The 24,802-nt window shown below is 40.4% G+C and overlaps 1 protein-coding gene across 1 annotated transcript in view; it reads right to left on the bottom strand.

Moving 5' to 3' along the window:
* The window catches only part of ZNF804A (zinc finger protein 804A), a 237,085-nt gene extending 214,207 nt beyond the window's left edge, over positions 1-22,878 (bottom strand). The window contains exon 1 of the mRNA XM_045031694.1: positions 22,763-22,878. Coding sequence (XP_044887629.1) covers positions 22,763-22,873 — 111 coding nt within the window. The 5' untranslated portion in view covers positions 22,874-22,878. The remainder of the gene's footprint in view (positions 1-22,762) is intronic.
* Positions 22,879-24,802: the final 1,924 nt, after the last annotated feature.

The following is a 24,802-nucleotide window of genomic DNA, read 5'->3' as shown; positions in this document are numbered from 1 at the left end:
ACTGCCGGTTCCTGATGCACCAGAATCATTCTCACTTGAGTCAGACGAGGAAGAGGAGGAGGATGAAACTTCTGGTCCTGAACCATCAATGTCACAGGACCCACATTTTCTCCCATCCTCCTCCTCTGAACCACACCTCATAACACAAGGTGAACTGAATGACCTTGTCAGGGATTTGGAACTACCCAAGAGTAAGGCAGAGCTGTTGGGCTCCAGACTACAGCAGTGGAATCTCCTGGCAGGTGATGTTAGGGTTTCCTTGTTCCGTGACCGTCAAAAGGATCTTGTCCCATTCTTCTTCATGGAAGGTGATCTTGTAGCCTGCAACAACATCGATGGTGTGATGGCAGCCCTCAACATCGTTCACGATCCAGATGAGTGGGGACTGTTCATTGATTCATTGAAGACGAGTCTTAAAGCTGTTTTACTGCATAATGGCAATGTTTTGCCATCAATTCCAGTTGGTCATGCAGTCCATATGAAGGAAACCTATGACAACATGAAACAACTTTTGAGGTGCATAAACTATGACCAACTTCAGTGGCAGCTTTGTGGCAATTTGAAGGTTGTTGCTCTCTTGCTTGGTCTGCAGACTGGATACACAAAGTACTGCTGTTTTCTCTGCGAATGAGATAGTCGTGCAAGAGATTCCCACTACATCAAGAAAGATTGGCCAGTCTGACAGTCATTGGAGCCTGGGAGGAAAAGTGTTCAGCATCCACCACTTGTTGAATCAAGGAAGATTTTGTTACACATCAAGCTGGGTCTGATGAAGAACTTTGTCAAGGCCATTGACAAAAGACAAGCAGCTTTCAAGTACCTCTGTGGAAAATTTCGAAGGTTAAGTGAAGCTAAGATAAAGGAAGGTGTCTTTGTTGGTCCTCAGATTCGTGAACTTCTTCCAGATGATGCATTTGACCATGCACTGCATGGCAAGGAAAAGACGGCATGGAAAGCCTTCCGGTTAGTGGCAATAAATTTTCTCGGAAACAACAAGGCAGACAACTACAGGTTGTTGGTGGAAAACCTCCTCAAGGCATACAAAAGCCTTGGTTGCAACATGTCACTAAAGATACATTTTTTGCACTCTCATCTAGATTTTTTTCCACCGAACTGCGGAGCAGTGAGCGACGAGCACGGCGAGCGATTTCACCAGGACATTGCAACAATGGAGAAATGCTATCAGGGCAAATGGAGCCCGTCAATGCTTGCAGACTATTGCTGGACAGTGACAAGAGATGCTCCATTTAATGAATACAAGAGACAAGCCAAGAAGCGCCGAGTAGACACTGAATAGGACTAAACTATGTACATAATAGTTTTTTGCCTTTTGTTTCATAATAAATTTTAGTTATATAACCCTTTTACTGATTTTTAAAGTGTTACATAAACAGGACAGGTGAAATATTATCATGTAAAGCAACCATAAACACATTAAAAGACCTAGGTTTACAATTTATGATTAAAACTCTACTATCTACACAATATACATAGACATAAAATGTAAAAACTTAAATAACTTAGAAACAGTAGCCAATCAGTTGTTTTAATTGTCATATTTGAATTCAGCACATCAAAATACATAATAAATAGCACATTTTATCTCTGAAGCAGACGACTTCTCAAAAATTGTAGACCAGTGTTACCAGAGCCAGGTTTATGGACACTCAGCAGTGCAGCATGTAGGGGGAAACACTGTCGGGATATCAATCTCAAATCTATGATAACAAGTGCAACACTTCAGCTCTATTATTATTTTACAGATATGCAGCACCTAATACATATTCAAGTAGCAGTATTTATTTCATTGTACCATATGCTTTCCTCCCTTATTTCTTATCCCTCTCCTTACTTTAAATGAAATCTTGAATGAATAGGAAGGTGTTTATGTCCTTTCCAAAATATATTTTACCTCTGTGGATACCACAGGTTAGAAGACGCAGCACTTGTAAGTAATGATCGGAGTAGAAATCTGCTAACACAAAGGAGTGGACTCAAGAGCCTTTAAAATGTTTAACTTTTAATCACCCTGTCTTGTTTCTAAACTACACTGCAAAGCAGTGACAAGCTTTGCATGGAACTCCAAACCATATTTAGCACTTATGGCTATTCATCTGAATGAAAATTTCAAAGTAATTATAGCTAATAAACATGTTATTTCTAAACCTCTGAGGTGATATTACAAGTATGATAGACCATATGGCTTCAATGTACTTATAAAGCATTGTGCTCCAGTGGGCCTTTTTATGTTGGTTGTACCCAGGAGGTGATACTATTCTGGAGGAGAATATTTCATTTACTAAAAATCTGTTAGTTTGGAAAAAGGAGGAGAGGAAGCATGGTCTCACAGTTCAGGTACATGACTGGGAATCAGGAAACCTGGGTTCTAGTTTCATCTCTACCACCAAATTTTTTGTGTGATCTTGATAAAGTCACAATTTGTTTCAGATTCCTCACATATAAAACTGGAGATGATATAGTACCTACTTCTCAGGGATGTTGGGGTGAATAATGAATACTTGTAAAGTATATCATGATCCTGAGAGATGGAAAGTGTTAGAGGTATAAAGTAATTAAAGCTATCTGGCAGGAAATATTTCTTGTTCACAGATCATTTATACTAATTCATTAATATTAGTGTTTGTTAATTATTATCAATGTAAAAAAATAACCCAGAAAAAGTACAAATAGATTAACCCTACTATAATATTGCTATTTTGTTTCAAATATGGCCTGCTAGTAATTAATCTTAGACCTTGAGGTAATACAGTACTCTCCACTTCATTTATAGCAGATGCTGTTTGTACATTTATAGTCATTACTAAGGCTCTTGGGAGGGTAGCGAGAACTAGTGGGGAGTGTTAGCAACCATGGAAATGAGATAAACGTTACAGACTTATGTTCCTCTGCAATAATTCACCATAAGATTTCTCCATTATAGTTAACAATATACTCTAAAAGACAAGAAAGTCTATTTTCTCCTTGATGCACATGTGACACTCATTAATGTTAACTGGGTTTAGGCACACCCATTGAAAGGAGAATAAACTACCAAAGTAATAATGTATCCTGTCATGTGTTCAACTGTTAAGGGGATAGTAAAAATATGAATCAACTACTCTTTCTCTATTATAATAGTTTAACAGTTAACCATTCTTAAAATAATCAGACAAGGTAGAAACACAGATTCCTGTGTAGAGCCTAATTTGTAAAAGGATAAAAAGTCTCCTTTTCAGGTGCAAGCATATGTGCCTCTCACTTCTTGACTGTGGGCACAAATCAGGAAGTCTGAATTGCAAAGCAGATTTGTGCCTGTAATTATATTTGGCAGGTGTAAAATGCAGGTGCATATTTTGTCTGCATAAAATGAGCCCAAAAAGGGACCCTAGGCCTCAACCATTTGATAATTTACCCCATACCACAGCCTTCATAGTATGCACTGTACCTTTCAAGTATCTGGAAGTTTATTATATGGATTTGCTTACTCTACCAAATCAGTCTGGAATATATCCAGGATTATAGCACCTGACACATCCTCAACACAGGTTTGTCTGTCTTGGCTGATGTATGGGTTGTCAGTTTGAGCCTATAGTGAGACTCAGTGCCAGAAGACCACACACAATGCTAGAAAATTAATCCAAAAGCTTTAACCATCAAACCGTTACACACAAAATTCATCAAATAATTTACACCATTTTTTATTCTTCTCTGGGGACTGCTGGACAAACTGGTCCCAATACTGCCTTTGATGTTCATGCATAGCTCCCAATAAACTCAATAGGAACTGTCCATTTGCATCTGAGAGCAGAATTTGACCCATCTCAGAGAAAATAATTAATAGATAAAGCCAAATTTTCTTTTCTCTCCCAAAGCTATATCCAATATTCTTTACTCTTCACTCTAGTTAAGTGAAGAACAGTGAGACATTTACAGGGAACTATATCGTTGCATTAAGCAACAGGCCTGAATAGTGTGCAGTGAAAAAAGCACACCATCTTAAAGGCACAATGTACCTCCACCTCAGAAGACAAAATCTCTCTCAGATCTCCTGAGTGCACAGCTGGAAGCGTGCTCATGCACCATCCCTTGGCAGGATGCTCTCCTTTCCATGTCAGGCAAGCTCTGAGTGCCAAGGCAGAGGGCATAGGGCTATGATTTTCCACCTCCTTCTGGTAATTTGTACCCCAGTGATATACAAAGGGAGCAGTTTTGAGCACCCCCAAAGCATGCTTTGAGTCAGAGCTTCAAAAATTACAGTTAGGCATAGATTTGCTGGTAAACTTGGGTCAGTTTGCACAGTATAAGTCTAAGTGGAACAAAGTGACCTTAGAGTGGGCAGAGAAAGCCAGTGGAGAATTCCCATTGTGCAGGGGAACTTTCCACTCATGGAAAGCTGGTGAGACATCTCCTTTGCCAGCTATGCCAGCTGCCCCTCACACTTATATAAGAGCAGGGACGTAATGTTCTTGGGGCAGGAAGAACATGGAGGGGACAGTTTAATCAGCAACTATAGTTTTAATACTCTATGTAAATACTATGCAGCTCTGAGTTCTTTACAAAGTATTTTTAAATGCTTCTTTTCACCACTCTGTCTGTTTCCTATCAGTTATGAGTTCATCATAAATTGTTTTGTGCATATACTTCTAATCTGTTCATACAGCAGTTCCAGTCTACCTGCACTGTATCTTAATCAGCAATTGCCACCATAACAATAAAATCAGCACACATCAGTAGACTCTTCCTAGTTATTTTGTCTTGACACTTTATACCCCAGAGAAAACATAGGTGTTTTCATAGGGTAACTGTTTAGCATATTTAAATCCTGTTGGTAGCAAGTCTTTATCTCTGCACCATTCAATAAGCCAGAAAACTCTATTATGCCAATGAAACTTGGGATAACCTTGGCAGGGTCCCTTTAAATTAAACTTGCTGCAACACCTTTGTCATCTGCTTTAAGTCTGTTTGCTGACTCTTTCTGAAACTGTCATTTGTTTATCCGTCATTCTGTGTTTGCTAATGTTTTCCTTATTCCTCCACACACCCCAACAGCAGACTTTTACCAGAAGCCTTGTTAAGTGCTCTGCAGAGTCAATGTGTGTGGAGGAGAGAGAAGGAGCAATATAAGTTTTGGCTGCCCCACAGCTAAATGGCTGTCATATTATTTAGTGTGCCACTTCTGCAGCAAAAGAACAGCCAAATATTCTCTGCATTTTTCTTCCTTCTAGGGAGAACTGTTCCCAAAATTACAGCTGCTGTTGGCAGATCAATATGAAAAAAGGCAAAATCCTGAACTATTGAGCAACATATTCCATCACTAACTTGTAGCATATTAAGCCACCATGACAGCTACCATAATTTGTTTAAAAAAATAATAATTTAAATTAAATATGCAGTATAATGAATTGCTGCTTTTTAATAGTTATTGGATTGTGTCAGAACTATTTTCTGCTAAATTGTTACTGTTCATTGTTCAAATAAAAATAGAAGCTTCCTTAGTTTTGTAAATTATTTTGAATAATTCTTATGAAATATATATTTGCATTGTTAATTTCCACAGCAGATTTAATAAGTGAAGTTACAAAATTCATTATTTCAATCAGCATATCACTGTAAAAGCATTAAAAAGCGCATTTGAAAAAGTTTCTACAGACCACAGTAACTAATATATTGCACTACTGATCTGTGGCACAATATGAAGTTATTTACAATAGCATTTAAAATATGTTCTTTGCTTTACATTTTTGGCCCAGAAAGCAAGCCACAGTATTTGTAATGTCACATTTCATACATATTCTCTCAATTAATACCTTTATGTGCTATAATTTTAAGACTAAAAATATATATATATATAAACTTTGCATTAAACATTTAGGGTGTAATAATTTACTATGTCCAAAGGTTTTATTTTAAGGCTTCTCTAATTTAATTCATTAAAAGATGTCAGTCTGTCAGTTTCACTTTCCCCGCTCTGTATTAATACTGTGTTAAGAGCATATGTAGTCAAAATATTAAATTCCTAGACACAAAATGATAACTTTTAAGTTGAAGCTATGAGACATCTGAACTGATTAACTCAAGTGACTGACAAGTCTGCTGGTCTAAAGAAGTTTGTTATCAAAGCTGGTAACTACCTTTACAGATAATGATAAATTTACTCCTGAACTACACTAAATGAAAAGGAGGAATGTTCTTTTGCAACTGCTACCAATGTGCTGTTCAGACTTCTTCCTGATCATTCACTGTTCACACATCACAGGGTGTTCTTCATTTTCACCCTTCCACTCCTCTGCAGCACAGCCAGCAATTAGTGGAGAATAAATTTAGAAGCAACCGAAACTAACCTAACATGATATTAAACAACTGCAGATCATTTAATTTTCTTTTACCACTGAAAGGCAGTTTTACTAAGAAGGATGGAAGGTAAACCTGCAAATTATGAACTGCCTAACATTAAGACTTTGAAAAATAGAGCTGGACAGTTATAAGATTGGAAAATGAACATCTTTACCCATTTTTCAATTTTATGACAAATCCTATACTGTATAATGGACATGGTCTAACAAAATATTTTATCCAAATAATCTCCTTATTTAGGGAATATTATTTAATTTCAGGCTGATGAATTACAAGTTATAATTACTGTGAATGTTTCAATGACCAGATTAATTAGTGTTGATAGATTTTTCAGTATCTAGTACTCTGGTTGGAACCTCAGCAAATAAAAGCCAAGACTCAGCTAGGTATGCATAGAACACAACCTTTCTCACCCTTAGAAGTAGTCCCTCCAGATCTGGTGGAGGCACACAGATGACTCATTATAGAGACACTTGTACTTTGGCTATCTTTGCTGTGCTGGTTCTGTGAATAAAAGACAGGTCTCCAGGGCTGTCAGTCTGGTACTTGTCATGACCACTAGATCACTTAGAAACAACCAAAGATACAAAAGCTTATTAGTTTAAAAAAATAATTCTTCACAAGAGAAGATCTGACTATTTAGGAATTTTGACTGCAGTTATTAAACTACAGAAGATCTAATTTAGCTACAAGAGCAAGAATATCCTGATCTAGCGAGATATTCATCCACAGTGGATTTGATTATCCATTGTGTTGCACCCCACAGAGCCAACTGTACCTGTGTAAAATTACTTTTAAACCTTACCACCAGCAAAAGGCACCCTTCTATATGTCTGAAGAGATTCTCCTCTTGTGCACAATAGGCTTAAGTTGCAGTTTCACAAACTGGCTCCGTGAGTTCAGGTGTAAGCTCTCTAAGTGACATGGCTGATCCAGAAAAAGGGATATTGTTAGCAAAAATTACACTGCACTTATTCGCCAGCTAGTGCCTAAATAAAGTTGGTATAAGTTGTCTGCATAAACTACAACAACCAGGAGGCTAAACCTAAATGACAAGCTGTGCAATGGCACTGAGCTTAGTAACTGAATCTAATAATGCCATGCTTCATGACTGTCCCTCTGCTGATGTCCTCTAGCGAGACACGTCTCCTTTATGCTGCCTTCTTTTTGATGCCTTTTAATGTTAGACCATGGAAATTGCAATCTGTTTGCCTTTGTGTAACAGAGGATCACCTCACAGAACATATTTGCATGGGAATAGACTTGTGCTAGGGTGACCAGATGTCCCGATTTTACAGGGACCGTCCAGATTTTTGGTTCTTTTTCTTATATAAGCTCCTATTACCCCCCACCCCTGTCCCGATTTTACACATTTGCTGTCTGGTCACCTTAACTTGTGCAAACAGGAGATACAGGAGAAAAAACAGCAGAGCACCTGAAAAGCTTATAGGCTTGTAAAGTGGAGACACTGTATGAAGCTAATAGTTGTGAGGTGAGCACCAGAGTCACTTTGTAGGCAATTATGTGGGAATTCCACTGGTGTGGGCTTTGGGAATTTTACAGTGACTATGGCACAGAAATCAGAAGTTTTTTTAAGAGAGGCATTTTCTTTTATAGATTTAGACCCTGATAGTGTATTGAGCTTTGCTCAATCAGCTCCCTGCCCCAGGAAGTGCACTAAAATCAATGGTCCTCCATTTGGATATAGGACCTAATTGCAGAATTGAGGCCTTGCTAAGCATTTGTCTTAAGCACGCCTTTTGACTATTTTCACATATAGCCAATTGGGAGCTTTTTTACCCTTGTTGTACTCTTCAAATTCCCCAAGCACTAGTGACAGGACAATCATTTCAGGGATAACTATGCATCTGTGTGTCACCACTGGGGCAGAGACAAGGGAACAGACTAATGTGGGTGCGGCTATAAGGAACCTTTGATTCTTATTACTACCCATAGGAGCTCCTCTCTGTATTTGTGCACTGCTGGTATAAAAACTACTGAAGAATCAGTGACACCAGAATTAACTCTGGAATTGCAGATGCAGTGCTCACTTTCCACATATAACTCCCAATAAAGCCCATTAAGTCTGGGTACTGGAATGTTTACCATTGACCATCTATACCTAGGTAAAATTATGAGATAAGGGTATAGATGAAAGCTTAACTAGACCTTTCTGTTCTTTTACTTAGTAAAGTTTAAATTTAAAGATCTAAATTTTCAAACACAGGCAGCTATGCTGCAGATTCAAAAATATGCAGAATTGCACATGCAAATGAGTGTCAGAATGCTTTGTATGCACATCTATTGGAGACATAACTCAGCCACATCACAGATTAAAAATGACCCTAAATGTTGCTTTACAATATATTTTGTGGTTCCTTTCATTACTCCAACTTCTTGTTTGTAAAACTTACAAACAAGCAAGCGTCATCAGCTCAAAATGTTATATCTCCCCAACCAAGGGCCTGTGGGATTTTGTAGTTTTTGTATGAAATAAATACTTTGAGGTCTTCAGAGCCTGTGGTATAAATTCTTCCAGTTTGTACAAGTTTGCCATTATTTTCAGTTGATGGCAAAGTTATGTTTAGGAAAATGCATGACAGCTGACATAAACCATAGTGGGTATTTCCATGCTCTATTGTGTAAATACATAAAGTATTTTGATAATTTCAGAAATACATATTATTCAACACATATCCAAAGGAGTCATTACATTCTGACATGCAAATAAATATATGTCTGCTTATTTAGAATTGAACTCTTTAGACACCTATGGACAGTACAATCTTACAATCCTTAAATGGATCTTAGACATGCCACCTCCCCCAAATATAACAATCCATGATTTGGCAGGGCTTTTTCATGATAAATTGTCTGTACATCCAAAAAATAGTGATAGATAAATGGGTTGGAGAGAATAAGAAATCTCTGTCAGTCCCCCATAGTGAACCTAAACATTTTTCAGGATTGGATCAGTTGTGTAAGTCAGGTCCCTTATCAGTTCTTTAATAGCTTTAAACTGAACAGCAATTGGCCCAAACCCATTGTATGCCAGCGAGAACCTAACTAAAGAAGAGGCTCAAGACCCACAATTCCCTGCAAGAAGAGCTGCTCCAAGGAATGGGAAAGGAGAAGAATATGCCAAGCAGTCTCCCTTTGCCAAGGGATTGTCTCTGTATGACCATCATTTTATTCAATACCAGGTTTGAACAAGAGATGCCTACAACATGAGCTTCTAAAATCTGAGCTAAACGATACAAAAATGGGGGTTCATCTGAGAGATGAAGTGCTCTGAGTCTCTGATGATCAGAATGAGATTCCTGTGGCCAGGGGGAAAATGAAACTCATTGTTCAGTATGTATTACACATTCCCCTCCAGTGGCTGGTTCACAAAGAATTTGGGTCTGCTACAGCTGTAAACACATTTTAACAAAATGTAAAAGAAGAAGTTGAAGTTGAAAATAATTAAAAACATAAGTAACTCAGTAGTAGTAATTCAAGCCTCCAGCCTCTCAACTTTCACACGTTCCTGGTCATCTCAGAATTTTTCTCAGCTGGATTGAGAAACAGCTTTAGGGAGGACAGGGATGTGTTTCTGTTGTTTTTGTTTGTTTGTTTTGTTTTTGTTTTTTGCAGTCAGTGACAGTGTTTTATTGACACAACATCAATTAAGTTACAACTCATCATATAACAGCCTGTCAGTGTTGGATGCATAGCAGTTATCTGCTCTGCCATCATTAAACTGTTCTGGGGAAAACATATAAATGGTGACTAAAAGTTACCTGTAGTAGTAGCCCACATATGGATACCTCCTTATGTCTCCCCCTTCTTTGCATTTGACTCAAATGTAAAAAGTGACCACGCTCCCAGTGGTGAGTCAGAATTTTCACAAATGAGAAACTATGATACTCTTATTTTTTTGCAAAGCCAATTCCAAAATCTATACTACAAATAAGAGAACTTTCTTATACAATGCTATACAATTAATACATGTACCATTAATGATAAATCATTCTGATTTTTATAGAATGCTCGTGTGTGTACACAGCCAGTGATTGCCATTAAAAAAGTCAGCATTTACCAGTGGTCAGCACTTAGTACAACCAGGGATACTACATTTATTTCCTACACTTTCCAAAGTCCACTGAGATAAGTTAACAGACTTCCATGGACTTTAACATGCTTTGGATCAGGCCCTTAGACTAGTAAATATTGATTATTCAATTGCAACAATGATAGACATGGATAGGAAAACTCTCATACAATTGGAATGTTCCACCAACTTAGAGGAAAATTAAGAATATCAGAAGTACAATCTGAACTAAATGTGGATTTGAGAAAGCTTAGCAAAATAAGACAGCTTCAGAAATCTGCTGAATTCGGGATATAGCTAATTTTGAATGTCATCAAGGAGATACACATTCTTCATCATATTTGCCATCTTCAAGTTAGTCTGATAAACGTTAGTTTTGAATATTATGTTAAAGATATCATATCTCACCGACCTCGAGAGATCGCAACTGATATTTGCATTAGAAAAATCAAGGGCCTGATTCTCTTCTCATTTATAGCATATGGTTCTAATCTTGCAGTAATTTATACTCCTGCTTAAATTAACTAGGTGAGCAGTCTCATTGAGTTCAACAGGATTATGTGTTTAAAGTTAAGTTTTTGCAATATTTAGGCCTAAATTAGGAATAACTACAAAAGTCAGTAGAATTACACTGGTACAAAGCTGGCACAAGTGACAATCAAGCCCTAGGTATTTCAGGCTTCATGCACTTGTTGCATAGTCTGATATATACGTAAATGCAGATTTTAAAATTTTGTAAAAGTTAAGCATTTAATAGCAAAAGTAATTGGCATGGTTAAAAAACTTTTTTTTCACTGATAAATCTGGAGGTGAGCAAATGCAATAGTCTTAGTTTAGAAAAGTCCCAATATTAAATAAGCAGTGAAATGCCCTTTAAAATCACAGTATGAGACTTGCGATCCCTACAAGTTGCTTCAGAAATGTATTGGTTTCACAGTAAAACAGCCTCCCGTGCAGTCAAAATACTATAACCCTCCTGTGGATTAGAAGAGTTTCAAAATGCCCTTTTTAAAAAAAAATTATGAACATCATTGAAACATATTACACATAACTAAAATTCCTATCAAAGATTTTAGGCAGCATTCTAAAAATAGATAAGAACAGATTTTAGATCTTAACTGTTATTTTCATTTTATAAAAACATTATGTTTCTTTAATGACTGACTGGTTTCCTACAATTATTATACATGTAAGTGTGATTAGCTATTAGAGCTGAACTGAGTAGGATAATTATATTTTTGCATCATTTTAATACTTTATTGAGTTAGCACATTCACACGAACTGTCATATAGATGAGATTTGATTTTTTTAAACCCAGATTACCTAAGCATATTGAAATACTAAATGGTATTAAAAAGTCCAGATGATGTAAGCAATGGATTAGAAACAACAGAAGAATGCAGGTTTAAACATCCAACTTGACGTTGTCAATTTGAAAGTATATCAAATTCTGTAAAATTCTGGTTAAGCCATTATAAAATCCACTCATGCTACAGATCAAAGACCCGATTCTTCAGATGTGCACTAAAGATGTAGTATTTACTATCATGAAGTGTCCCATAGAAGAAAATGGTAAGTATAACAAAGAGTATGGCCTGATTCAGCAAAGCACTTAAGTGAGTTGGGTAACTAAGCATCCAAGTAGTCTAATTGAAGTCACTGGGACTTAAGCTTATGTTTAAGTACTTTGCTAGATTGAGGCTTTAGCTGGTCAGTATCCATGATTCTCCAACTTGAAGCACATGTCTTATTTTGAAGACAATGGGGCTACTCACGGTAGTAAACACTACATGCAGCAGTAAATGTTTGAAGGATTCAGCCAATAGGTAGTCAATTTTGCTCTAATAATTGAAATGGGTTATTCGAATAAATATCAAAATGTAGGATATGAAATGTAGATTATATTACATTTAGTTATAGTACATAATGACAGAGAACACAAATTTTGTGAACTTTTTAATTATTTCATTTTATTTTCAACAACTGAATCTACACTGTATGGCAAGCAATCAGGATTTTTTTCTTTAATAATTACAAAAAATTATGACAGATTTAGTTACTTGTTTGTATTATACATACATTCAGAGACTTGAAATACATTTCCAACAAATTTGTCACTTACACGGCTATTTGTTGAACTATGCTAACTCCATTACTCTACTACAGGAAAGTGATTTTAAAAATTACTTTTTAAATGTACTGAACTGAAAATATTTGTAATAAAATTGATCATAAAATAGGTTTTCATGTCCACCACAACATATTTACTTTAGTTGAGCTATGAACAGCAATATTCTAAAAATGTAGAAGAGACAAAGACAACAAACAGCCGGAGCAACAGATGGCATTTTCAGAATGCACTAGTATATCATTATTTTCAACCCCATGGAGTTTTCATAAAAACATCAATAGACCCTGGGAATTGGAGACTTACAATTTAGTTTATTTATTTTTTTAAATTCAGAACAGACTTGTTCAGTAAACAGACAGACATTTAAAGATGTGCAAGATACTTATTGGTATGAGAGAGCAAAATAATCACAGAAGCTAAGCTTTAGTCAACACTTAAGCCAAAATTTTCATAAATGAGTGACTAAAAGTTGGGCACTCAAATATATATTAAAGTATTTAAATAAGTTGTCCATCCTTAATGAAAGCTGCATGTGTTACGTATCTTTGAAATCTGACCACTTATTTAGATGCCTAAGCCATGAAACTTTTGACTTTAGGACTCAATCCACTTCCTACTGACATCAATGAGCCAGATTCTCAAATGGTGTAAATTAGAGTAGCAATTTATACTAGCTGAAGATCTGGGCCAGTGACTTCTGCCATTGCCTTCACTGGAATTAGGAACAGGCCCTTAAAGATGGTCATTAGAAATTTAGAAAATAATGCAAAATATCTCATAACAGTAAAAATAAAACAAAAGATTAATGAAGTCTTAGAATGGTGCTATAAATCATTTTAGCTTTACTGTAATGAACTGAGCTCAAATGATTTACATCAGCTAAGGATCTAGCCCTCCAGTTGTAAATCAGCAGACCAACTACTTAGAGGGCCACTTTTAAAGGTCAATTCTCCCACTTATCTAGTAGGGAATTGCATGTGTAACTAGAATAAATCCCTTAAAATATTGTTTGCAATTCTGAAAGACATTTCTGAGAGAGCTTAACAAATCAACCTGTCCATAACTCCAAACAATGGATTTATTTGTCCAGATAGGTATCCCTTCACACAACTTGTCAACCCTTGATGAGATTAAAAAGTTGCAAGAGAGCAGCTCTGGTTTGGGAATATGAATTGTGAAGATAGAGTAGTTAGACCTGACCTCTAGAACACGCAAAGAGGTTACTAAGTCAGCATTTGTGTGATTGTGTGAAAGTTTAGAAGATCCAAAAAGAAAGTGAACAGTTTGTAGCAAATTTTTTATTAGGTCCTAATCCAAATATCACTAAAGTCAATGAAAAGACTTCTACTGGACTTCTGTGATGTTACAATGGGTTCTAAATTCAAACCCTATCCTGCAATCAATAATTACTGGCAAAAATGCCATCAAAGTCACTGATGGTGGCAAGTGAATGCAGAATCAGCCTACAGCTATCTATTACTTAAAAAACAAAAAGATCATGAATTAAAATTGAAGAGAGGGCAGCAGAAAGTTTCTTTGGATTTATTTAAAATAAATATTATTATATACATAATGAATGGTAATATATGAAACAGATGACCAAACAAAGGATGTCTGCTTTAGTTATCACTTTTATATAAAATTGTTGACATTAAAATGAGTTATATCAAAGTCAGACCTGTTGTTTAAAAAAGACGGGCTTTGACTGTTAAAGTTGGATTGATATTCTGGAGCCATCTCGAGAGGGAGAAAAAAAGGCTAGTATTTTTCTGTTTTCTATTTGTGTTTTAATATGAGCTTTCATAACCCAGCTTCTCCTCTCCTTGAATGAAATCAAACTCTTGTGATCATTAATGATCTGGATGATGGGATGAACTGCACCCTCAGCAAGTCTGCGGATGACAATAAGCTGGGGGGAGAGGTAGATACCCCGGAGGGTAGGGATAAGGTCCAGAGTGACCTAGTCAAATTAGAGGATTGGGCCAAAAGAAATCTGAGGAGGTTCAGCAAAGACAAGTGCAAAGTCCTGCACTTAGAATGGAAGAATCCCATGCACTGCTACAGGCTGGGGACCGACTGGCTAAGCAGCAGTTCTGCAGAAAAGGACCTGGAGAGTACAGTGGACGAGAAGCTGCATACGAATCAACAGTGTGCCCTTGTTGCCAAGAAGGCTAAAGGCATATTGGGATGCATTAGTAGGAGCATTGCCAGCAGATTGAGGGAAGTGATTATTCCCCTCTATTTGGCACTGGGGAGGCCACATCTGGAGTATCGAGTCCAGTTTTGGTCCTCCCACTATAGAAAGGATATGGACAAATTTGAGATAGTCCAGCAGAGGGCAACAAAAATGATTGGGGGCTGGGGCACATGACTTACGAGAGGAGGCTGAGGGAACTGGGCTTATTTTGTCTGCAGAAGAGAAGAGTGAGGGGGGTTTTGATGGCAGCCTTAAACTACCTGAAGGGGGGGTCCAAAGAGGATGGAGCTAGGCTGTTCTCAGTGGTGGCAGATGACAGAACAAGGAGCAATGGTCTCGAGTTGCAGTGGGGGAGGTCTAGGTTGAATATTAGGAAAAAACTGTTTCACTAGGAGGGTGGTGAAGAACTGGAATGGGTTACTTAGGGAGGTGGTGGAATCTCCTTCCTTACAGGTTTTTAAGGCCCCGTTTGACAAAGCCCTGGCTGGGATGATTTAGTTGGGGTTGGTCCTGCTTTGTGCAGGGGTTTGGACTAAATGACCTCCTGAGGTCTCTTCCAACCCTAATCTTCTATGATTTCATCATGCATCCGATGAAGTGGGTATTTACCCACGAAAGCTCATGCTCTAATACGTTTGTTAGTCTATAAGGTGCCACAGAACTCTTTGCTGCTTTTACAGATCCAGACTAACTCGGCTACCCCTCTCATTCTATGATTAGGAGATTAGTCTATTTTAGTAATATAATTGTGATTTAACATTAGGACTTCATTCAAGGATTAAAAAGAGGAAAAAATGTGAATAAAATATTAAGCCCTTGTTTTAAACAAATAATTTGGGTAATGAGTAAATATAGGAAGACAAATTAAAGAATATATTTTAAGATGCATCTGAAATATTTTCCTTGTATGAATGTGTTACGTTTCTGTGTTTCATAGAGCTGACTTTTCTCAAGTGGAATGGTCTACGAATCAAGTTCATTAGGACAAAAGTTTTGGTTCTTTCAAAACATAACTGTGTTTTATAACAAGAAATTTTGGTGGCCCAAAACAAACATTTTTCCCTCGATTAATTACATTCACATGTATGGTTTTCTTCATTTTTAAGTTTGTCTCTTCAGACAGCTTTTGTGCCCCACAAACAGCAAAGAACAATCAATTAATTCTCCTCTTCCACCTCAAAATTAACTACTGTTTAAGTACTTTGAACAGATTTATAATGTAACAGACAGTAGAATAAATATCAAAAAGAGATTCTACATAGTCCCAAAATAAATGCTTCAGATGGTAGGATGTATGGTGTAGAAGGATAAACTCTAACAAAGAGTCCAGAGACTCCCTCCCCAACTTTTTTCAATTTACTTGCAATATTTAGATTTTAGGATTTTAGAGGCTATGCTCCAAAGAATGACCCCCCTGACCCTTTAAGTGGTGGGGGAGAGGTAATTCAGAGGGATGGCCAGATGAAGGGAACTGTGCTTTATGACGTTGGGGGGGAGGAAGTGAAAGTTGCTGCAAAAGGATCGGTGTGGTCGCTGACTCATGCCCTGGGAATGAGGGGCTTAAAAGGGGCAGCCCTGTGCCTTAACCCTCCCTTTGCATGGAGTAGGCTGAGGCGGGCCAGTCAGCGGCCACCAGATAAAATTGTGGTACACCTTGGGGAAAACGATTTGGGAATGCTTAAAGGGGTGGAACTAATGCTCAGAGCAAGGAGGGACTTGAGGCTGATCCTTGAAATTTCCCCAGGAGTTAACATTGTATGGTCAGACATGCTTCCACGCAGGATCTGGCAGGGAGCCATGAGCCTCCTGCCCCCTCCCCCAGGGTGGACAAGGCAAGGAGGTATGTGAACAGGGAGGTGGCCAAAATTCCTTGGGACCCTAGAAGGGGCAGTAATTTCACATCCTGGCATAATATATGGGGCACCAGAATTGTTTTGGGAGAATGGGGTTCACCTTTCAGATTTAGATGCTGTCATGTTTTTGACTGATATAAAAGGCAGCATTAGGAGATGTCTGGGAACCTGACTGGGTTTGGGGAGGAGGCAGCCAAGCTAATGGCTGGTGCCTCGCTGTGGCGGATTTCCAGCATTGGTACTCTATCGGAAAGGAACACCATGACGGGATAAATGGCTTGGAAAAGGACTTAAAAAGAGGTGTTCGGTAAACGAGCGAACAGAGGGTGGTTGGGGACTCCTATGACTGGTAAGGCAGGGATCCAACCCCCACTATTATAGCCCACCTGAACCTTCCAACGAGATCCCAGCAATGGATGTGCTGGAGGGACCTGGATGGAAAAAGATGGGGAGCTGGTAAAAACACTCTGGGTAATTATGGAATAAACATGGGGTTACCTGCACTGTACACTTTTATCTGCCAGGTAGTCCCAGACATCTAATAATAAAGTTGCAGCCTGATTAAACCCATGTCAAATGTCTCCTGTCCTTCTTTCAGTATAGCCAGACAATGAGTTTGAGTCCCTCTTCCACCAAATTCCTACCTTCAATGTATGTCAATGGCAAGTGGCACAGATTAAAACTAAATGAGGCTAAGATTCATCAAAACTAGATTGTTCCAAATATGTTAATATATTACTCAGGCACTCATAGGAGTATGAATATACAAAGATGCCTATGCATATATTTCATATACACATACCCATAAACATTACTATAGGTTTTATATTAACATATTTGCATTTAAAAATCAACCCATTGGGTCTCTGTTGGTTATGTTCTTCATTTCACTATCCCTTCCTTCACATCCCCCACCTCACCTTTCCCTGTACATATTTTCTTGGGGCTTCCTTTTCTATTTCATTTTTTATAATAGTTTCTGGTTTGATTAAATCCATTCTTCTTTCACTCCAACTTATCTTAGTTCCTTCTTACCATCCCCTTTCTCCATGTTTTGACTTTCCCTGCATCCCTTCTCAGTGTTTACTCCATCACACCCTCTTTTCTGCAGCTTCTTTCTTTCTTTCTTTCTTTCTTTCTTTCTCTTCCACTTCCACATCATCCTCTCCTAAAATCTCAACATGAGTGTCACAGTTCACGGCAATTGCACCTGCATCTCCCAGCTCCTCAACCATCGCCCTCTTAGGCAGAGACTCTCTTTCTAATAACCAAGTTTTTTTTCCAGGCTGTACTGCTCCTTGCCTACACTGTGAGTTCCCCAGAAAGTCAGACAGCTAAACAGGCCTGTCAGGGGCTATAAACAGCATAATTGCCCACAGTTAGAAGTTACCACGTAGCTCTACCTAAGCAAGCACGTTTATTCTTAAAGTGAAAGCTTTACAGAGAAAACATATTAAAAAAATTAAAAGAACACATGCTAATAAGCTTAACAGAGATCACCCTACCTCCAGCAAAGACACTGGCAGTTGATCAATACTTCAAGCCTCACCAAGAGGTTTTCTGTGATTACAAGTTTATAATGGCTATTCACTCAGAACAAGTGCACCCATGAGTCTGAGAGTCCTTCCTTTATACAGTTTGGTCTTTGATATTGAGACTCTGGGAACAAGTAATCAGCAGACAAAAGTCCCCTCCTCAGGACAAAGCTTCTTAAGTCTGAGTTCTTGCATAACCAGAGTGGGTACACTAGTATACACTTCCCCCTAGAGATTTCCTGGGAAACCCATCTATGTTTATTTGTCCCATAAGTTCATTCTTATCTGGCACAATTATTTCAAATAGTCCTCTGAAGATCATAACACTTCCCAGGGTTTACACTGGTCACGTCTTCTCTTATAGAAGTTGCACACAATTCCACAATAACGCATAAACTTTGCATTTTTAATACAATCGACTCCATAGCTACTTAAACTTAATTCAGTACAATTTTTCAATTATATTGGGTAAATTGCCATATCTGTCAAAATGAGTTACTGATATCCTGGGGGCTGGGGAAAGGTTATACCCCAGAGGTGTGACAGTGGAAGCAACTGATTTTCTTCTCTTCCCCATCTGTGGGCACAGAAGGAACTTCTTCTTCCTCCATCTCACTGAGGAAACCAAACTCTCCCCAAACTCTCCCCTTTCCCCACCAAAACTCTCAAAGGGATGTGTCTCTGTCTCTTCTCCACATCAGAGGAGACTTGGGAGGGTGAAGTTTTCCTCCCCTACTATCTGAGGGTAGAGAAACTTTTAGCCTCATCTCTCCTCCCCATCTAACCCTCACAGGAAGCCCTGGAGGACCCCTCTGCTTCTCCTCCCTAACCAGAAGCAGAGAGAAGCTCTGAGGCTCTGCCTTGCCTTTCTGTCCCACCAGAAGAGCAGCGGAAGCCCTGAGGAGATTTTCTGCCTGTGCTCCACACAAAGTGGACATCCATAGGGTAAGCAGCAAAGAAACCTGTGGCACCTTATAGACTAACAGATGTTTTTGCAGCATGAGCTTTCGTGGGTGAATACCCACTTCTTCGGATGCAAGAAGAAGTGGGAAGAAGTGGGTATTCACCCACGAAAGCTCATGCTGCAAAAACATCTGTTAGTCTATAAGGTGCCACAGGATTCTTTGCTGCTTCTACAGAACCAGACTAACACGGCTACCCCTCTGATACTTGACATCCATAGGGTAGTCTCTCTGCCTCTCCCTTTCACCAAAGCGAGCAGGGGCAGACGATCACTAGTGATCTCAGCTCTCTGGGCAGCCTTCTCACTCTGCCATGCAGTCCAGCAGAGTACAGAAGGAAACAGATGAATCTTCAAGGGGTAAGGTAGAGCAGCAGGCAGGCAGGAAGAAATTCTGCTCAGCAGTGACCCTATTGGCCAGTGGAACAAATTACTCCAAAATAAAAACAGCTTCCAGCAGCAGTTCTGAGGCCCTTCCACTCTGTTCAGCAGGTAGGTTAAAATAAGTAAGTTATTTCCATCCCACTCAATCAGATTGTTTATTTCAATATCATAAAACTATGGATAAAAAGCCATTCCCACTCCTTCTGTTGTGTGTGCCTCCCTTTCCTGCGTTTTGGGAGATGTCTTTGATAACTTTAGCAAATATAGTCTCCTGTTTCCTTGAAGAATATTATAATCAATCCCTTCAGGGCATAGGCAAAGTAATATATGCCAACTTTTTCACAGAAATGATTCAACACTATATAAACAGTTGCTTTAGTGTGCTCCCCAACTCACAAGGAAACCGTCACTTTGACAATCTGCTTTTGGTAGGGTTGCCAATTTTGGTTGGATGTATTCCTAGAGGTTTCATTACATGACAAAATCTTTAATTAAAGATTAATCTTTAATTCCTGGAAACTCCAGGACAATCCTGGAGGGTTGGCAACCATAGCTTTTGAGTTCGAGGTGTAAATTACAATGAACTGAATGACTTAGAGCAAAACAGAAAGAGGCATATACTTCAGCTCTGCTTACACTGGCTGTATCCTTTATATTTTAAAAATGGATTATGTCCATCCCATCACATTTAAGGAGGGTAGGTGGAAATGGGAGGGGTGGACATCAGACTACAATAGAAGACAGTGTATTCTTATGAAAATTCCCAAGGCCATAATACAGAATTTGCCTTAAAACAAACATTTACATTATACATTAAAACATGTTAATGAAGTCTGTTTATATTCAAAGTGATTGATTCTCTGTGAAATCATTTAATATTTGATTTGCAAACAGAAACTGAGTAAAATGTACATTATTGTTCAGAGCATGAGGCAGAGTTATTGCAGCTTTTCCTTATTATTTATAGTGCTTTAATTCCTTAATAACATAAATGAACTTTAAAAATCCTTCTTATATACACAAACCAGATTAGATCACAGCTAAATATTATTTTAATCTGAAATTACTCAGAGAAAATATTACTCTGGGTATCTATACTTTATGTCATTTGTTTCATATGTTAAGGAATTTATTATGAAGAATACAGAATCTGAAATCAAGAATTTAATTTTCCTTTTAAAAAAACTAGGAACATTTTTACTGGATAATTATTTTACAGTTATATTCCAAGTTGAGTATGATAAAAGGGATAGTTTAGGTTTAAAGTTTTACATTAAATTCTTTAATAGCAATTCATTTAATAAATAGCATATTTGTTACTTAGTTCTCTTGTATGTATCTTGCCAAATATCAGTGTAACTTTACATTTACTTTCAGAATGAAAACAACTAAATGTTTGAAACTCTATGCAATTCACTTCATTTGAAATTACTAAATTAAACACATATGCTTTCTTTCCAACATTATTTTAGTTACTAATTACTTGAATTTAAGATAAACAGAATTGTTGATTTTATAAGCTATTTTATTACATAAGCATTAAAAAGGAGGTTGCTGGATATTCAAGAGAAGAGACTATAGTACAACCGTGGTTGTATAAATTATAGGTATTACTCCGTAAACACACAGTTCAAAAGTTGTAGCAGACTTTTGATCAATTAATCTTACCTGACACATCTTTCCTCCCATAGTTCAATAGCCAGTTTAATATAGGCAATATATATGTACCAGATTTTCAATTTGTCAAACATTTCTATACTGGATTTTTTATTTTGCAGCTATAGCCATTAAATATGTGTATTGCTTGCAATCACAATAATTCTACCATTATCTGTTTAATTTCAAGGAATAGGATACTTCCCTAATAAAGAAGACTGTAAAGTATATACCACTGAAATAACTCTTGCATCAGTTTTCCAGCATCAGAAACCCTTCAGTTTGGGACAAACCAGAGACAATTGCAGATACTCTTGTAGTAGTTACTATTTTTATGACTTGGCTCAAAACCTTGTCTTAATCTCTTTGTTTGGGAGAAGCTGCAAGCTTGCCAACTTTAGCAAATGTTAATACAGGTCATGCATTCCAGGGAAGTATACGGTGAACAAGTGCTGTTCCATTTTAACAAAAGGAAATTTAGAATAAGGTGATGGAGGAGAGTGATAAACAACATTGTTGAAGTCCTACTTCCAGTTCTGTGGTATCCTGCAGACATCTGCTTATACTTTGGTTCATTTCCCTTGAGCTGTAACATGAAGTAACTCACTCAATTGTAGTGTTCCTGCATTACCCATATTGTCATGGGCATTGTGGCACTTGTAAGGACTTCATCCTCCCAATCTCCGCACACACTATAAGGCTTCATATCCACTAAGTCCAGAAACCAAAACACTGTGAGCACAAACAAGTCAACAAAACTACTGGAACCCGAAGAGATGCCGAACCAATACATGAAGTACTGCACATTTTATATAAATATAATCTTAATACACAGGCTATGAACCAAGACTTTCCAGTGTATCTAACCAAGTCTCCTAAGCAGTTCCTGTTAAAACCCTTCTAAGCCTGTCTGTACTACCAATGAGATTGATTCTGAAGTCATTCCTGAACAACTGACTCTCCCTGCTCAGGAAGTTCAGGCCTCAAACAAATGTTTCTTCCAGTCTCTTCCCTTACTTTCTAAAAACCAAAGACTTTCTAATTGGCATAGATATCTGGGATAGATGAAATCACCTATCATACTCGATTCCAGACCGGAGATCCACACCACTTTACTGAGCTGTGTGTGTTGGGAGCGTCACCAGGTAAGTTTCCAGCTTGTTAAAGACTCTGCAATCCTAGGTTAAAGGACTGAAAGTGACACCTCACCCACCCATGCAGCCCGCATGCCCTTTCCAGGTTGGGTTTCTGGGATCCCTATTCACAGACCCCCAAATCAGAGAAAGCTGAAAGAACATGCAGGGAACTCTTTTGGGTGGCTAAAGTCCTGTCCACGGGGAGTCCGAGTGACTATGTAATAGTAGTGGGAACTCCTAACCCAAGAAGGGCGTCTCAGTGCTCTAGAAACAGCCATTCAACCACCCGCGCCACTGGAGATGGGACCAGGTCCCCATTACCCCACAAGCGCCAGCCACATGCTACCTAGAACTGCCCAGCACTACCGCGTGCTGCATCCACGGCAGCGCCCCCCGAGCACCCCGCACGCCGAGCCGCTGCTGGGAAGCGGGGGAGGGGGGGGGAGAAAAGGAGACATTACCAGAGTTTTGTTCCCGTTCTTGCTGAGGGGCCCTCGGAAAACTCCCTTGATGTTGCGAAAGTGCCCATTGCTGAGGTGCGTGGAGCTGATGACAATGTAGTAACACTCCATGGGGCAGCCGCCGCCTCCGCCGCAGCCGCGTCCATGCACCCCAGTGCCGGCAGCGCAGGCAGCCCCAGGGCGGGCGGAGTGACGGTGCTGTGCTGAGGGGCCCGAAGGAAGCAGAGCCCCACCGGCATGTACACCCACCTCCGGCTAATCTCGGCAATTAACCCAGCCGCCCAACTCCTCCGCCTGGCGGAGCGCGGTCCCGCTCCCCTCGCGGGCTGGGGGGCGGGGGAGTCACACACGGGAATTGCAGGCGCCCGGGGACACGGTCCAGAGTCTCCCGCGGTCTCAGGGCAGCGCTGGCTGGAGGAGGCGGCGGCGGCGGCGGCGCAGCGGCGGCGGCAGCAGCAGCATCTCCGTGGCTTTGCCGAAGGAGTCTGAGCTGCTGCCTCTCACAGGCATAGTGTTGTTATACCGCGCAGCGTTGCCGGTCCATTGCACTGAGCCAATGGCAGGGAGCCACTAGGCTGATCCCGGGAGCTGTCAGAGGAGTACAGCTGTCACACGCCGCCTTCCCGCCACCCCCAGCCCCCTCCCCTCCCCTCCCCTCCCCCCGGCCGCGGGCTATTGTCTCGGCCCCGCTTCTCCAGCCGCAGCGGGAGGCGGGCAGGGGACCCAGGCGGCCGCAGCGCAGGTAAAGGAGAAGGAGCGAAGGAAACCAGGCGCTGGGGGGGGGGGGCGGGAAAGTGGAAGCAGAGGAGGCGGCCCCCGGCCCTGGCTGGCTGGGAACCCTTCGCATCAATTGCAGCAAATCCCTGGCCCAGGAGCAGCCCAGCCTGAGACAGCGGCTTCCCCCCCCCCCCCCACCCCGGAGTGTTCCCGGCCCCGCTGCTCTCCGCCGGGCACGGGCAGGGCTCCGACCTGGGGGACGCGGCGGGGGGGGGGGGCGCTTTCCAGTGTAGCCTCTGGTTAGTCCGGGATTTGTGGACGGGGCAGCCAGCCAGAGCAGGGCTCAGGGGCCCCGCCCTCCTGCCCTCTCCCCCCCCGCCCCGCCACGCTAGGAGGGGGCTGGCACTGGGCTCTGCTGCCTCTGTCGAGCCCCGCCACTGGCAGCTGCAGGTGACAAGGGAGCTCGCGGCCCCGTCCCCTTCCCTGAGCTGCCCCCACCCCAGTGCAGCTCTAGCCCCGGGGCCGAGGGACAGGGCTCCCCCAGGCCAGCGAGCCCCGAAGAAGGGCTGGCCCTTGCTCAGGCCGCGACCGCACAACGCCCGGCACCTCTCGGGCTCGGCTCGGGGCGGGGGCGCTCCGCGTGCGAGCTGCGCTTCTCCCCTCTGGCTCCTCGGGAGTATATACGGGACTCATTAGCAGGCACTTACAGGGATCAATAGCAGCCAGCGGGCAGCCTGGGGACCAGTCCTTCAGTGCATGTACCGAGAGCTTTATCTCCCTCTCTCTCGGGGCAGCCTTAATTGGGTAATAAGGGTTTCAGAACGATGTCTGGGCCTGGGCATAGGGCAAATGCCACTCTAGGGTCTCCTGTGTCCCCCCGCCGCTCCCAGTGGGGTAGAATTGGGGAAAATCCCTGTGCACTTCAAGTCACTCACGGCATCACTGATGTTGGACAAAACGAAACCTAGGTCCATGCTCCTACTACTCCCATGCCAATCACTTCCTAAATGCACAATAGGTACCAGACATCTCGCTCCACAAAACTGAGACCGTTCTAAGTACTAGCAAAGTGTTACCTTTTAGCCGGCTACAAACGGATCCAGGCTTCCTAGACCGATCAGACGCCCCCGTGTTAAGGGGAAACTGAATAAGGGCAGGGTCGTAAAAACACGCTGGGCGAGGAAAACAATCTTGCTCCCTTGAAAAGAACACTCAGTACAGCGCAGGTAATGGGAAAACTTGTCATAGATCGGAGTTCCGCTTTTTTTTGGAGGGGGTATTGCTCGTGTATTACTGCTGATAACGGACAGGAGTCTTTCAATA

This window comes from Mauremys mutica, chromosome 10 (genome assembly GCF_020497125.1).
Source record: "Mauremys mutica isolate MM-2020 ecotype Southern chromosome 10, ASM2049712v1, whole genome shotgun sequence".
Classification (NCBI taxonomy): domain Eukaryota; kingdom Metazoa; phylum Chordata; order Testudines; family Geoemydidae; genus Mauremys; species Mauremys mutica.
The sequence above is the reverse complement of the archived record's forward strand: the minus strand, read 5'-3'. Positions and strand labels throughout refer to the sequence as shown.